At 39.9% G+C, this 17,066-nt stretch overlaps 1 protein-coding gene across 1 annotated transcript in view; it reads left to right on the forward strand.

Annotated features, from left to right (window-relative positions):
• The window catches only part of ELMOD2 (ELMO domain containing 2), a 33,906-nt gene extending 17,246 nt beyond the window's left edge, over positions 1–16,660 (forward strand). The window contains exons 6-9 of the mRNA XM_077476940.1: positions 2,160–2,293; positions 3,614–3,682; positions 8,167–8,300; positions 8,878–16,660. Coding sequence (XP_077333066.1) covers positions 2,160–2,293; positions 3,614–3,682; positions 8,167–8,300; positions 8,878–9,017 — 477 coding nt within the window. The 3' untranslated portion in view covers positions 9,018–16,660. The remainder of the gene's footprint in view (positions 1–2,159; positions 2,294–3,613; positions 3,683–8,166; positions 8,301–8,877) is intronic.
• The last annotated feature ends 406 nt before the right edge of the window (positions 16,661–17,066 follow it).

Here is a 17,066-nt window from a genome sequence, read left to right on the forward strand (position 1 = left end):
AAGCAGGTCCTGAACCCATCACCCGATTGGCTGAAAGGAGAAGCGATCCTATTGGCCACCAAGGAGGACGAGGAAGGAGACAAAGGGGAAGCCAGCAAACAATCCACCCCCCCAAAAAAAAAAAAATGCCACCTGACTTGCTCTATACACCAGAGGTTTTGAATAAGTATTTAGCGGTTTGGGACGTAAAGGAATGATTTGCACGGCCCCTCCCACTGCCCTGAAAAGTGTAATGATCCTCTTATTTTTGAGATATGTGTGAGAATGAAACGTGAATAAATTCTTGTGACAGAACCGCTTGCCCCCCGCTTAAATGCTGTTGTAAAGATACAGCTTCCTCCAGTCTGGAACCAGAAACCAGATATTATAGCTGACCATACAAGACTAGCCCGACAGTAGCTTTTATGAGAACAGAAACTGTTTATTGAAAACTCACACAGAATTTATAGTACACGAGGTCAGATGAGCCTGGTCACTTTATCGTATGCAAAGGCAAATGTATACAGGAATAAAATCAACATAACTGAGGAACAGCCAACATAAACTATGCTAATTCACCTCTCTAGCAACTAATAGCTGACCATGATATATTTAACATGAGCTAATTTACCCCCTTCCATCCCAGACCAGCTTTCAGCGCTGTCACCCTTTGAATTGCGTGGTCATGCAACGCCGTACATTTTTATTATTTTTTTCAAGCAAATAGAGCTCTCTGTTGATGGTATTTAATCATCATTGGGGGGTTTATTTTTGCGTAAAAGAAAAAAGACCGACCATTTTCAAAAAATATATATTTTTCTTAGTTTCTGTTATAAAATTTTGCAAATAAGTAATTTCTCTTCATAACTTTTGACTAAAAATTATGCTGCTACATTTCTTTGGTAAAAATAACCCAAATCAGTGTATATTATTTGGTCTGTGTGAAAGTTATGGAGTACATAAGCTGTGGTAGCAATGACCAGTGTTGATAGGCCACCGGTGGTGATTGGGGACTGACAGATGTGATGGGGACAGACAGATGTTTTTTTGGGACAGTGATGTGTATGGGGACAGGGGTGACAGTGGTGCTGTGGTGTGGACACAGCCGTCACGTAATCGGGAGGGCCAATCACAGCGCCCATATCCCGATCTCTACTCTGGATCCTGTGATCGCTACGAGCACGCATTCTGAGGACGTCCCTGAACGTCCACTCAAAACGATAAAAGCCCCACCTGGCTCATTATATACAGTGGCCATGTGGAAAGTGGTTATGAGTCTCAGTCTGATAAAGTGGAATTCATTTTATCTTCATAGATTTCTTAAGGGATATTGTTGATAAATATGTCTGTCCCACTTGGAGTAATCCAAACCATGCTCTCGGCATCCATTAAGTAGTTGTCTGTCATTTTCTCGGTCGCCCTGTGCTCCTAATAAACACACGGTAACTTGCACATAAGAGGGGCCTAGAGATCTGAAAAGGGAGTTTCCTGATCTCTCTAAGGTAATCTGGGTTCCACGAGCCCCTCCCCCAAAGTGACTCCGGTCACAATTCTTTTTTTATGAAAGCTTTACTGTGTAATGCACTCCTAGAGTTTACATGCATCTTAAAGTAGAAGACCAGCCTGAGCTCATTTGGCTGAGCTCCTCCTATGGGTCACAGGAGTGCACTCCTGTGACCCGTTTTCAGCAGAGAGTGGTCTGAAGTCCGCTCTCTGCTGATGCCACTGGAATCAGTCCAGGGACTACGGCATCACGACAGTGAAGTCTGGATCCGCCAGATGTCTGGACTGACACCCGTCTCAGCCTCTCAGTGAGCTGCTAATAGCCTGAGATGGCCACTCCCCGCCCCTCCACAGCTCGGTGCTCCAATGAGCGAGTGGGGGGGGGGGGGGTGTAATGGGGTCAGAGCGGAGAGCTGCTGATTAACAGTCAGCAGCTCTCTGTTCGGGGAGCTCAGAGAACAGACCCATCAGTGATGTTCGATCGCTCGTTTCTCAGTGCAGAGGCGCCAGGGGACAGATGCTGCATCCACCTAGGTAAGCATAAAACTGCAAAAAAAAAAAGATTTATAATGAATATTTACCTAGCTTATACATTCTTCCTTAGGAGTCCATCTGCAAAGTAATACAATGCATACTCTGCATTAAACATATTTCATTTTTTAATTTGTCTTTTTCAGCTCTGGGACTTGCTTATGCCACATGAGAAGTTGAAATCCAGAATAACTAAACAGTGGGGTGACATTGGCTTTCAAGGTGATGATCCAAAAACTGATTTTCGTGGCATGGGCATTCTAGGACTGGCAAACTTACTGTAAGTATTTTGCACGGTCAAAATTATTTTTATAAAAAAAAAAAATTATTCCTATTTCTAGGCTCCGTAGTCACCATTTGTGAAACACCTACAGTGCATATTGATAGACAGGGGCCCATGTCATTTTGTCTGTTTTATGAGGATGAACAAAAAAGTTCATGGCTAGAAAGAAGGAAAGTGTATTTTTTGCTTAATTGAAAATCTTTCAAGTTGTACAGATAAAACTAACATCCCCTTTTCCACTCTAACCTTTCTCCCCCGTCCCATACTCCCAGTTCCTATTCCAATATGTTTTAACCAACTTTCTCATTTGATCCCATTGTGCTTTCTCTGATCTAGATGACTACTACTTATTACTATGGGACCATGTGTGTAACAATAAACACAGTCAGCAAGAAAAGGGTAAAACATCATCACATAAGAGAAACAAACAATTGATATCCAGCAGGCCCAGATTTTGAGTTGATCAGAGAAATGAGGGAGAAGGGAAATGAGAGTGCAAGCTTCATCTGACAAAAAGCACAGAATTGTCAAATGGCTTGAATGTGAGAGTTAACACCATACCATGAGAGCCAGCTAGCCATATCTAGTGACTAAAAAGGGCCGGAGTTACAGATTAAGAAAATGGCTCTATGAGCTACCAATGACACGGGGTGGGAAGATCCTGTATATCAAGCAAGTTTCCCCGAAGTTTGAATTTTAATAATGTATCCTCTTGTAGAAAATATCATCAGATAAGGTTAATTTAATATTTATGGTAAAATTAAAGTTTTTTTAGTTTTTTTTTTTTTTTTTGTTAAAGAAGAAGTATAGCCAAAGCTCTTTTGGCTCTACTCCTGTGGGTCACAGGAGTGCACTTCATTCTGCACTCCTGTGACCCTTATACATCTGACAAGAGGTCACACTAAAGTCTGCTGTCGGCTGATGCCACTTGGCCAGACCAGATTGTGAAGAGAACCCGACTTTAATGTCAGGATCCATCCATACCTAGACCAGCAGCAAGCTCGGCTTCTCAGCACACCTCTGGGACCCTGAGCCAGCTACTCCTGGCCCCTCCACAGCCCACTGGAGGGGCAGAGCACAAAGCCGGTGACATAGTCACTGGCTCTCTGGTCACTGAAGACCAAGAGCTGATCGATCAGCAGACTTTGATCTCTCAGCTCTTAGTTTTAGAGGCGGCACATTTAAAAGAAGAAAATGAGCACCAGGATAAACAAAAAATCTTTATAAATAAACTTATTACTTATGGAATAAAAAAAAGCTGTATAAATACTCTTACTTTGCCTCTTTAATCATTCAGTTATTCGTTTTCTGTTGCAGGTATTTTAGCAGACATTATACAGAAGAATCCCGTTCAATTCTTTCTCATTCCAATCATCCAAAAATTGGGTAAGAATATATGGCAAATAACATCTTCTGTATCATGCATATGGCAGGAGAAAGAAGCAAGGAAATTCATGAAAGCTGTTTTTGCAGAATTGTGTGATTTGCCTGGATTTATTAATGGGGGAAGTTGAACATAAAAAGAATATAAGAGACAACACCATTGTTTTTGATGGTACAAATTCTTAGTCTAGTCATTGATGGAATTAAAAATCCAGCTCATTGACTAAAACCACTCTGTGTTGCTTCATTGCATATTGTGATGATGGCACAGCTGTCACTTACTGTAACATCTCAGCGATTTCACTAGATGGCAGTAGTGTCACCAAAATGACTTCAACACTTAGCTGATAAGTTTTTTATATATATATATATATATATATATATATATATATATATATATATATATATATATATATATATATATATATATATATATATATATATATATATATATATATATATATATATATATATATTAAACAAATAAAGTACTGTAACATTTTTATATGTTTCTGAAATGTGGTAAAATTATGCTATTCAAAAATTATTAAAAGCTTTTATGTATCAATTAACAACCTACCAAGTGCATAAGGAGAAGAAAAATTTATGATAAACCAATATTTGGTGTGATCACTTTTCGCCTTTGAAGCAATATCAATTCTCCCCAGTTTTTTAAGGAACGTGACGGGTAGATTGTTCCAAACATCTTGGAGAACTAACCACAGATCTTCGGTGTATTTAGGTTGTCTCAGTAGTTTGTCTGCTAATGTAATCAGAGACAGACGTAATGATATTGAGATCAGGGCTATGTGGGGACCATACCTTCTCTTTTCAGAACTCTCTTGTTCCTTTTTTTGCTGAGGATCCTTTATGACTTTGGCTGTATGTTTGAGGTAATTTTCCTTCCACAGAACTGATCAGATACCTCACTGATGGTATTACATGAAGGATAAATATCTGCATGTAATTTTCAGCAATAACCTTTTTCGCTGCCAGCGCCGTTTTTGCACACGTGTTTAAAAAATAATTTTGGGTTTAAAGATTGCACAAAACCCCCAAACATTATATATTTTCTGAAAGCAGACAACCTAGATGATAAAATAGTGGTAGTGCCAATGTTTTATGTCACACGATATTACTGCAAAAGTTTAGGAAACACAAATTTTCAGTAAAAAGCTTACTAAAGTACATGGGCAAACAATTGCAGTAAATTAGCTAAATGGTCAGTAAAATATAAAAGATGAGTAAATAGATACCCAACATTCCAAACCTTACATTTGCGTGCGCCCATGAAACGGTGACAAACTTCAGTACTTTATATTTTCTATAGGTAATGCTTCAAAAGCCCCTATAGGTATCAGTTTAGTGTTACGGAGGAGGTCTTGTACTAGAATTATTGCTCTGGCGTGCGTGGCGATATGTAACGTATATTGCAATCAACATTTTCATGCGTAGGCGTCCCCGATGTATGTGCTTTACATTAGTGTATGCGGGGATGGGGATGCAATTTAATAGTTGTTTGCTTTTGGGTTTAACTGTGTGCAAATGTACTGTACCTAGAGAATGTATGCTGTTTTATAGTCAAAGGGTGAATACAGCAAAGATAAATATGTTTTAGTTTTATGTACTTTTTTAACTTTTTTTAATTTTTTTACTTCAAATGATAAAAAAACATGAATTTCATTATTTTTGAAAGCATCTCCACTATATAGCATTTTTTCTATTTTATTTATTGATTTTGCATAAAAGAAAATGTCAAAACAGATTCTTTGGGGCATACACAGACAACCTTAAGCTCACAGGTACAATAACTGAATTTAGTTACTCACACTCAGCAATTTACGCGCTGTCATAATAGGGAGGTATTGATTAAATGTTGCCATAATTGTGATGTATATTCTGGTTGCTAAACTTCAAGTTAGTAGCAATATAATCCAAGCCTGACTTAAAGGATAAGTTCATCTTTTGTAACATGTTACACTCATATTTTGACAGCTAGGCGGGGATCTTCTCCACAGCCCCCCACCCCCCGCTCGCTGTCACAATTTATAAAAAACACAGGTAGAGGTCGACCGATATATCGGCCGATATTTGCCGTTTTTTAAATAATCGGCATCGGCCGATTTGTGCTGATAAAAAGCCGATTTAGAACTACAGCAGGACTTTGAAATGACTTCTGTATAGAAGTCAGTCTAAGTTGACTGAGTCGTCATAGCAACCCTTTCCTCCACTCTGGGCAGGCTGCCAAGAAAAGAACAGAAAGATACAATGTTTACACTTCAATGAATTAAGTCATCTCTGTGTGTAGAAGTTCTCAGTTTAACCATTTAAAGACTAAATCTTTTCTGACACTTGTTGCTTACAAGTAAAAATCCTGTATTTTCTGCCAGAAAATCACTTAGACCCCCCCCAAAAATGATATATATTTTTTTAGCAGAGATCCTAGGGAATAAAATAGCGGTTGTTGCAATATTTTATGTCACACGGCATTTGCACAGAGGTCTTTCAAATGCATTTTTTGGGGAAAAAAATACACCATTTAAAAAATAAAAATAAAATAAAAACAGTAAAGTTAGCCCATTTTTTTTTTTTGTCCAAAAGTTTTGACTACCTGTTTTTATTTAATATATATATATATATATATATATATATATATATATATATATATATATATATATTATTTTTTTTTTATCTAAATCATACATACAAGTAAACTGATTGGAGGTTTGTTTTGTTTAATAAATGTTTAAGTGTAAGAAATTTTCTGTATCACGTATGAAGGCCGCTTTCACACTGGAGCGGGCAGGCGTTGATGGTAAAACGCAAGTTTTAGCGGCTCTTTACCATCATTTTAGCGGTGCTATTTGGCTGCTAGTGAGGCACATATAACCCAGCTAGCGGCCAAGGAAGAGGTTAAATGCGCCCATGAAGCACCGCTGCCAAATCGCATTGCATGCGCTTCGGCAGTGGTGCCCATTCATATCAATGGGCAGGAGTGGTGGAGGAGCGGTATACACCACTCCAAACATGCTGCTTGCAGGACTTTTTTTTAAGATCCTGCCAGCGCATCGCCTCAGTGTGAAAGCACTCTGTCTTTCACGCAGACTGCAGGGGAGCCATTTTACAGGCACTTTACAGGCGCTATTTTTAGCCCAAAAGCGCCTTAAAACGCCCCAGTGGGAAAGGTGTGTTAGATCAAGGGGGATTAAAAATAAATAAATAAATAAAATAAAATCGGCCTAACATATCGGCCCAAAAAAAATCGGCATCATATATCGGCTATCGGCCGCCATGATTTCTAAATATCGGCATCGGCCAGAGAAAAACCCATATCGGTCGACCTCTAAACACAGGCGTGTGGGGTGGTTCCACCCATTTGGCTGCATCATTCATTCACAGCGTTCTGTGAATGTGAAAACTACTACAAGTCCCAACAGCCTTTGCAGCTGTCAGCTTGTAGTCTCAATGAACTACCAGGGTGCTGTTGTGCACTCTAGGTAGTTCATTGAGCTTCCTATCATTCAGTAACTGCATGTTTGTGTAGCTTTCTGCCTGATACAGACAGTCTGCAGGACCATGGCATTACACCCACAATCTTTTGATCGTGGGTGTAATGCTTTACAGGCTACTAACAAAAAAGAAATAAAAAACGCATATATATTTTTTTACCTGGTAAAAAAAACAAAAACAAAAAAAAAAGTGCATTTTATTATTATTTATTTATTTTTTGTAAAGGTGAACATATCCTTTTAATTAAAACTGCCATGTTGAGAAAACAGACTGAATATTGGGTATATGCAATTAATTTGTTCCATGGCCATTCCAAGAGATCCCTCAAAATGCTAAAGATTGTTAGTTCCATCTAGTGTAGACTGAATTTATAATTCTTTACCTTCACAATTGCCTAAACTTTCAGCACACTACTGTGTATATAATAAGCAAGGGTGTTGTATCTTAGACCCCTTTCACACCACACCGCACCTTGCGTCGGCGGTAAAACGCCGCTATTTTTAGCGGCGTTTTACCGCCGGATTTGCGGCGCATTTCGGCCGTTAGCGGGGCGCTCTTACCCCCGCTAGCGGCCGCGAAAGGGTTAAAACCGCCGGCAATATGCCGGAATAGCGGCGTTTTGCCGGCGGCGTTACAGCGCTGCCCCATTGATTTCAATGGGCAGCAGCGGTGGAGGGGCGGTAAACACACCGCTCCTTCACCGCTCCAAAGAAGTTGCTGGCAGGACTTTTTTCTGACGTCCTGCCAGCGCACCGCTGTAGTGTGAAAGCCCTCGGGTGCAGCTTCTTTAGGGCGTTTTTCAGGCGCTATTTCTAAAGCTATAGCGCCTGCAAAACGCCCTGGTGTGAAAGGGGTCTTATAGTCTACAATCCAAATACATCACATGTTTAGAAGGTATCAGTTTTCCCTATACCATTAGTCCAAAGACACATATTTCAAGAGCTATACAGTGCCTCATCACTTTGCATCTATTTCAGGTACTCGTATGCAATAGTTGGGATCAACCTAACAGAAATGGCTTACAGTTTACTCAAGAGTGGGGCCCTGAAGTCTCACTTCTATAATATGGTTCCTGGCTTCCCTGAGATTAAGTGCTTCCATCAGTTTTTTTGTAAGTATTTATAAATTTTATTATAATCTCTCCATGAAACTGTATTGCCCTGTAAACACGGTCGGACTTTCCGATGGAAAATGTGCGATTGGATCGTGTTGTCTGAAAATCCGATCGTGTGTGGACTCCAACGGATTTTTTCCATCGGAATTTCCGACACAGAAAGTTTGAGGGCTGGATCTAAAATTTTCCGACAACAAAATCCGATCGTTTAAATTCCGATCGTGTGTAGACAGTTCCGTCGGACAAAGTGCCACGCATGCTCAATAAATTACGAGACGAAAGCTATTGGCTACTGCCCTCTTTATAGTCCCATCGTACGTGTTGTACGTCACCTCGTTCTGAACGATCGGATTTTCCGACCACTTTGTGCCACCGTGTGTATGCAAGACAAGTTTGAGCCAAAATCCGTCGGAAAAAATCAGACGGATTTTGTCCGTCGGAATCTCCGACTGTGTGTACAGGGCTTATGAGTTAGATTAAATTCTTATCTTCTGATTTTGCAGTTTAGAGCCCCGTGGCATAAAATTTTGTGTAGATTTATTCCAGATTGAATTATTGTGTCATTTTATTCCAGGTTATCTTTTGTATGAATTTGACAAGTTTTGGTTTAATGAAGAGCCTGAGAGCATAATGCATTTCAACCAATACAGAGAAAAGTTTCACGACCAGATCAAGCATCTCCTCAGCAATCCTGAAATCATTCTCACACTTTAACAGCATCAGACTGTCCATAAGTTCTGAATTCTAGGCACTTGGTACTATCTTATTTAAAAAAGAATCAACAAACCTGTTTAATGTATGTAAAGTTTTATTACTTGTCATTTTGTTTTACTAAAGCTAATGGACAATCAACTTTTCTGCAGGTTTGTACAGAGAAAAAAAAAAATCTATATTATAACCATCTAAGGCTGCGTTCACACTATACGAATTTTGGTTGGTAAACAGACAAAATTTGCTACGTGGATGGTCCTGTTTGCCCCCTCCTGCCTGACATCCTTTAATTGAAAGATCAAAGAAGTTGGGCAAAAAATTGGTCAAATAGCAGCTGCATCCAATGAGATGCAGCCGTGTTCCAGTACTCTGTCAGGTGCTGGCTGTGACTGTCAGAATACAATAGCTGCAGCAGGAAATTCCTCCATATACTCAGTATAACATGGATGGGAACATCTGTTAGATTATTTTCACTCAGAATGCAAGCTGGACAAAAATGTGTATACACAACTGAAGTCAGTTAATTCATGGAAAGTGAGCTCTTCAGGTGCAGCACTGTTCAGTGGCATGATCAAAACCCACACTTATAACAGCAATGCAATCCAATAGTAAAGTTTTCTATAAACATTAGATCACAGCTGACTGTGCGTGCATGACCTGGCAACCAAAAAACCTGTCTAATGGAAGATAATTCTACTAGTATGCACATACAACTAGTTTACACAGGGTGGACGTGTGTATGTGCTTATAAAAGGGGGGGGGGGGAGGGGGGCTACCAACACTAGTTGTCTAGGGAAACTGAAGTAATTGGCAAGGGAAGCATTCCTGGTTGACTGGCATTTTTTGAGCAGGCATATGAATGTTCTGATCTAACTTCAAACAGCTGGATCAGTTGAACATTCAATGTCTGTAATAATAATAATATTATACAGGATTTATATGGAATCTTTTACACTGTGAATTGGAGAAGCTTCCTTGCATTTGGTATTTAACATGGTTTTCTGGTTTAGCTTGGCACCTTTTGAGTTGATCAGTCATAGAGGATTTAAAAAAATTTAATTATTATGGCTCATGCAGAAAAATGGAAGGATCGCCACTGCATGCTTATAAAATAGAGCTGAAGTTTAATCCTTGCTGTTTAAAGTACTTGATAGGTTGAAACCCATCTAGTGGCGTAGAATGAACTTTTATAGTGCCACCATATTTTATGGTTACGCTGCAATACTAAATGACCCCAGCAGGTAGAGCTGCAGGTTGAGTCTGTATTTGCTGCTTTTTGATCCAAGAAAATTCATGGGTTACAGAAAGGGAATCCTTTATTTTACTGTACAAAGGGTCCAGTTTCTCTAAATTCAAGGTTTTCTGTTGTCATGGTTAGACTTTTCGATGGTATTTACTTAAAGGATAGATTCACCTTTCTATGTTACACCCTTTGTTAGAGTATAACATGTTCAAGAAGACTCCCCCCCTCTCCCCCTGAGCATCACCTTCCATGTGACAGTAGGCATGGGTTCCTCTCACAGCCACATCATTAATGGACAGGGATGTGTGAATTAATAAACTACACATCCCATATTCTACTGCAGCAGATGGACTTTTACTTTCAATGGACTGTGTGCATGCTGATTGGCATGCGCACAGTCCATTGACACTTTTTACAACTCTAAGGCCCAGTTTACACCGATGCAGTGTGGAATTCGGTGTGAATTCTGTGCGGGTTCTGCCCCACATCCAAATTGCACTCCAATCATGCAAACTGATGCAGGTGTCTTAAGTTAATGAAACCCCCAAAATCGGTTTGCAAAACGCAGAGCAATTTACAGAATTGGATTGCATGGATGTGAACAAATAAAGGGTCCTGCACGTTTTTGGTGTGGGTTCAGTGTAATTTGAGCCATACAGAACATTGACTCAAATAACACAACTGAAGAATCGCATGTTATTTGAACAGGAATGCGGTGCGATTTCTGCCAAATCGCATGCAGTTTTCTCACTGCATCAGTGTAAACCAGGCCTGCCCGCTCGTACAAGGGTACAAGCACAGAGCTGTAGGCAGTGTCTGCAGAAGCCGGACATTGCACCCATGATCTGCTTATCATGGATGCAATGCTCTGCAGGCTCCTGTGAAGAAAAATAATAAATGCACATTTTTTACCAGCAAAAATATATGCATGTATTATTTTTTTTTCATAAAGACAAACCATTAGGCTTAATAGAAGGTGCTATGTTTTCTGCTTTTCTGGATGTTTTTCCAAGAGACTAAGGACACTCTCTACCCAAATAAATTCTTTGTGTTTTTCAACCAGGGGATATGCTCTAGCATATGCAGCTGCTTTTCTTTAGGCAGTGTATGTATATCTATGTGAGTCACTGGGACCTTTAACTACAGTGGCAAATCATTTTTTTTCCAATTGAATTATTTGTTTTTCAAGAAAAAAAAAACATTTAAAGTGATGCTCAACGCAGTGATCTCTTGACAAGAATTTACTGGCATAAACCATAAATGGTGCTGCCACATTCGTTTTAGGAGCAGGAGCTCAATTCTGGGTTTTTGACATGAAGACAAGTGCTAAAATGTGTCCTAGAATGTCCCTCATCGTTAACCTGAACCTAACAATTGGATACAGCCCCCACCCTAACATGTAGTCTAACACTTAATCAGAACTCTTAGGCTGGCTTCACACAGGCGATTTTCAGGCATGTTAGCCCTAGAGAGTGCCTCTAAATAACGCCTGAAAACCGCTTCCCATTAATTTCAGTGTGACTTTTCGTATTAGGGCGGTGCGCTTGCGGGATGTTGTGAAAGTCCTGCAAGCAGCATCTATGGGGCAGTTTGGGAGCACTGTATACAGTGCTCCCAAAACACCCTGTTCATTGAAAAGAATGGGTAGCACTTCCAAAGCGATTTGGAAGCGCCGCAACACAGACGCCTTTAACCCCTTTCCTCGGCCGCTTGCAGGGGTTAAAAGCGCCCCGCTAGTGGCCTAAAAGAGCTGCTAAAGCGATGCTAAAACGAGCAGTGCTTTAGCGCTAACGCTCGGCAGCCCCAGTGTGAAAGTAGCATAAATCATAACCTATCACTTAGCATTAAAATACTCCCTAAACCCTAATTTTAACGCTAACCGCTGAAGGTTATCCTTACCTTTTGGGCGGCAGAACCATCATCGCCTGAAGTCTACCAGTACTGCAGCAAGCTTATGGTGCCAAAAACGAGTGATACGCTGGACTGCTTTCTCTCTATCCCTATGGACAATCCAAAAGTGGTCTAGAGACACTGTTATAGGATATCTGTAGGAAATAAACTAGAAAGAACAGTGAGCGCTAAATGTAAATCGTTAATTACACTTACCTCTGTGCTGTCTTTCCAGAGTTTGGGATCTTTAAAAACTGTGCAGAGAGTTCAGCTATACTGTTGGCCCAGTACTTGTGGTTTATGGACTCAATCTTTTAACTAGCATTTCATGAATATGTGAGCCCCTGTAAATGGAGGTCACTATTTGTAGCCACTCATTTCTTCATAGAATGCGAGGGAACTGAGACATTGAGCTAGCAATATCGTTGTGCTCTTTGTACATTTTTTGGAGACCTATGTAAAACGTATCATAGAAATAAGGGTAATTAAGGCTTAAGGGTCCTTTCACACGGGGCGGATCAGTTCTGATCCGCCCCGTGGATATCCGTTTGCTCAGTGGGGATCACTCCGTCGATCCCCGCTGAGCAGGAAGATGACAGGTCTGTCTCTGCACACTGCGCAGGGACGGACCTGTCACAGCGCCGCTCCCCTATGGGAGATCGGATGACGATGGACCGCAGTGCCCGTCTTCACCCGATCCGATCCGCAGATGGATGGAAAAATAGCTTTTTCCTCCGTTACACTTTTTCGGATCGGAGCGGGTCGGATGTCAGCGGACATGTCACCGCTGACATCCGACGCTCCATAGAGCTCTATGGAGCACCCGTTCAGGTCCGCCTGAAAAACTGACAGGCGGGCCTGAATGGGACGTCAGTGTGAAAGGGGCCTTACTCTTGCGGGTCACTGTCCTTCCTAATCATACTTCCAGGTGATCTCCTTTAATTCTGACCTACTAGTGGACTCTGCATAGGGATGGCTGTAAGCAGCCCAATAAAATAAACAACTAGCCGTCTAACACTAATTTTGAGCATCACTTATGATAATCTTGCTGTTTGTTATTTACTAGAAGGGAGTATTTAGAGGGATCAGGCAGTCCCTCAATATCACACCTTGAAGCAATTCATGCAAGGATCTTATTGTTCGTGAGATATTTGGCCAGCCTTACGTTTTAAGGCTGCAATCACACCTGAGCGTTTTGTAGCTTGAAGCCTGAAGCTACAAAACGCTAGAGTGGAAAAAATCTATTATTCTCAATGGAGACGGTTCACATCTCCACTCCAAGTCGCCTGAAGCTCAAACAAGTTCCGGACCCTTTTTTGTCACTCGAATTGGACAGATTTGGTAGTTTTTCTTCTTTTTACGTTGGTGACCCTTTGCCCTGCACAAAATCGCTGCAAAACGTGTTAAAAAATGCAACGAAATCACAGTAAAAACCGCCGCAAATTCACACAATTTTCTGCCTGCAAATGCTACGCTTAGGTGTGAATGCAGCCTTAGAGCTGGAAGGCGTACTAGTTATGCACTGTTTACTCTTACTATCCTACACTTCATCACTATACATTTCATGCATTGCAGGAAATCTACAGTAGCCATTATCACTTGTTTTCCCACAGCACCCTACGTGTAATATTGAAAGTGTGGGTAGTCAAAGCATAGTATATTGTTCTGCATAATTTCCTGTGTCTGGGTTCACAAAATTCTGAGAAATGTTTCACTTTTACTGTTATTGTTATTAACAAAAGCGGAGACCATCCTTTACACAAACTTGTAATAAAAATGCTACACTTATATTTAAAAAGTATATATATTTTAAAGTGTTTAAGAGAAGTTATTGGTTAGATCTTTAGCGCAAATCAAAATCTATTATTTGGTACGCATCCATTGCTGGCAGTGGATTCTAATGTTTAGCATATTAGTACTATCCATACTCCAGCTTGGGGGACTCTATATACTAGGGACAGATCCAATGTTTACTGTATTGCACGTCAAGCTTACCATTGATGTGTATTATAATTGTGCTTCATTTTTTGGTAACCAAAACCGATTTTGGGATAAGCACTTGATTTAATGTTTAGCATGTTCTCAAAACTTTAAAAAGAGGGACATCTATTTCAGTCCTTGGTTGTATGGCCGTACGTTTTTTTCATTCCTAAACCATATAAGGAGACAGTTTGGTTGATTCATTAAAGGCAAATAGTCTGTGCACTGCAAGTGCAGTTGCGCTACATCTGAGGGGAAACTCTGAAATGAGGAAAACCTCTGCTGATTGTTATCATCTAATCATGTGCAAGAAAAAAATGCAGATTTTAAATTTCTCTTGCATGTTCCCCTTAGCTCTAGAACAACTGCACTTGCAGTGCACAGACTATTTGCCTTTAGTAAATCGACCCCTATGAATTGTGAAGAGGAAATGGTTCTTATTAATTTTGCAGCTGTCAGCCTAAGTGACAGCTATTCATTTTCATTTTATTGTATGACCTTAGGCTTTCAGCTTAATTTCCTTTCAATATCTAAATGTGTATTGACTTTACTAGTTTCACAGCTTCTGGAGGGGGTTTGGTGATATTTATTTTGTGACAACAAGTGGTCCTCACCCCACCGTTCAGAGAAGTGGTTTGTGCCCATTGCAGCTTTTGTGCAACAGTGAAAAAGCTGACCAGAGCTAAGTTTGGGCCAACGGAGCAGCCTTTACATTATTGGTGGGGTTGAGTTGTCTGACCACTTCTAAGGAGGACTTGCACACTAAAAGTGTTTTTTACATTTTCTCTGAAAGTAGAAAATCCCTTGAAAGCTGTCACACACAGACTAGAGAAAATGTTTTATGAGCTGAACTATGTCTTTGAAAATGCCTTTCATCATTCCTTTATAAAATTACATTGTTGGTGTTAAGGCTTTAATAGTTCTGGGGGGCCGGGGCCATAACACACCTAGAAACTGCATATTGGTTTTTGTATGTTATGTTTTTTCCTTTTGTATGTGTTTATTATTATATGTGTATTATAATATGTTCACTGTATTTAAGAGCCCTGCTGGGGGCCCATGAGCCATATGTACAAATTGAGAAAAAGTTAGGATTATGCTTGCGTTAAAAACCCAGGAAATCACAGTTCAGTTCAGTTGATGTAGTTACCTAAAATGTCGTTTTTGTACTGAGTTGTACACATAACAGCTGAAATATAAATCCAGGATCGCAGTGAAAGAGCCTGCTCTGCTGATTTGCAAAGAGGGAGAGCTGCTTAGGTGATTTAGGCAAGAGATTTTTGGGTGGCCACCACCAGTAACTCAAACAAGCAGGTACAGGAGAGTGACATAACACCTGTAGCATTGTTAGCTAAAATACTGTTATGCACCTACCTGGTAAAGAAGAGATGAGACCACAAAGTGTGTGCATCCCTATACAAATGCTTTGTCAGTTCCTATATATAAGCCTTAGGCAAGAACTTAGGATTTGGTCTGGAGTTACCCATTGAAAAAGATGATGAATCCCCTGAGGATTCATCAATCTTTAGTTGTCTCATTGAAGTGGTAGTAAAGTCTCTTTAAAAAAAAAAAAAAAAAAAGTCCCCCTGCAGGTTAGTATGCACTGCATACTAGCACATTATGACGGACTTTATGTGTAAAGCAGATCCCTCCAGCAGCATTCTGTCCCTGCTGACAGGTGACAAGGCTTCCATCTTTACCTGGGCTTCTTTCTGGGTTGGCACATTTAAATTGCTGGGCCACGATGGTGTCACTCTCACGCAGGGGAGTCAGGATTGTAGCTAAGCGATCGGAATGGACAACACACTCGAGTGTGCCATCCATTTTGGAGTTCAGGTCGCATCTGCCGATGATGTCACCGGCCGCTACCAATGTGAATAACTCCTAAACGGTGAACATTTAGGAGATATTAATTTGTACCTACTAGGTAAGCCTTACCTAGGTATAGGCTTACCTGTAGGCAAAAGTGATAAAAGCAGACTTTACTACCTTATTTAACGAGGCTTCTGCCTCCTAGATTGATTTCACTGGCTGCAAAATTCTACAGAATTCTGCATTTATGTGTACACCCTTGCAATAGCTCCATTGAAAACTGGAAATGTAGTATTGGGCGGTACTTGAGATGTTATTTATAAATGGTATTAATACTTCTGTAATATTCAGAATCTCCTATTGGCTCTGCCATCCAGATTTTCGCATATAGGGCATACTTATCTCGCAAATGTTTTATTCACTTCAATAGACGTGATCATTTTTCAGCCTCATAAACTGTATAATTGATGCGCGTATTATACATTTAAGATTTGGATGGATTTATTCTTTACGCGGTCCCCAACTCATGATCAGGTCTAATGCTTCCCTATTAAATAACTATGAAAAATTAACTGCGTTTTGTGTTAAATTAGTTTCAGTGTTGCTTAATTCTGTGCAGTATTTACTTCTTGTTGCTCAATTGAAACACCTAAGACTGTTATGCTTAAACTTCAACCCAAATACTTCTATTCTTCTAGTAAACAATTATCTTCCCAAAATATTATGTGTGTGTTTTTATTTTATTTTTTTATTTTTTATGTATTTTTCCCCAGGACATACTAAACTGCATATTGGGATGATTGGATTAATGGCTGCTATACTCAGAACTCTCACTAGATGTCAGTGTACTTTAACATATTTTGAGAAACAGTCATTACTATATATATATATATATATATATATATATATATATATATATATATATATATATATATATATATATATATATATATATATATATATGTATGTATGTATGTATGTATGTATGTATGTATGTATGTGTGTGTGTGTGTGTGTGTGTGTGTATGTTCTTTTCTGCAGTGCTTGATACAATGTTGCAAGAAGCAGTTGCTAATGTTTAAGGCTACTTTCACACTGGGGTGGGCGCCGGCAGTAAAGCAGCACTT

This window comes from Lithobates pipiens, unplaced genomic scaffold (genome assembly GCF_037356315.1).
Source record: "Lithobates pipiens isolate NorthernLeopardFrog02 unplaced genomic scaffold, aLitPip1_a1.2 Scaffold_13, whole genome shotgun sequence".
Taxonomy (NCBI): domain Eukaryota; kingdom Metazoa; phylum Chordata; class Amphibia; order Anura; family Ranidae; genus Lithobates; species Lithobates pipiens.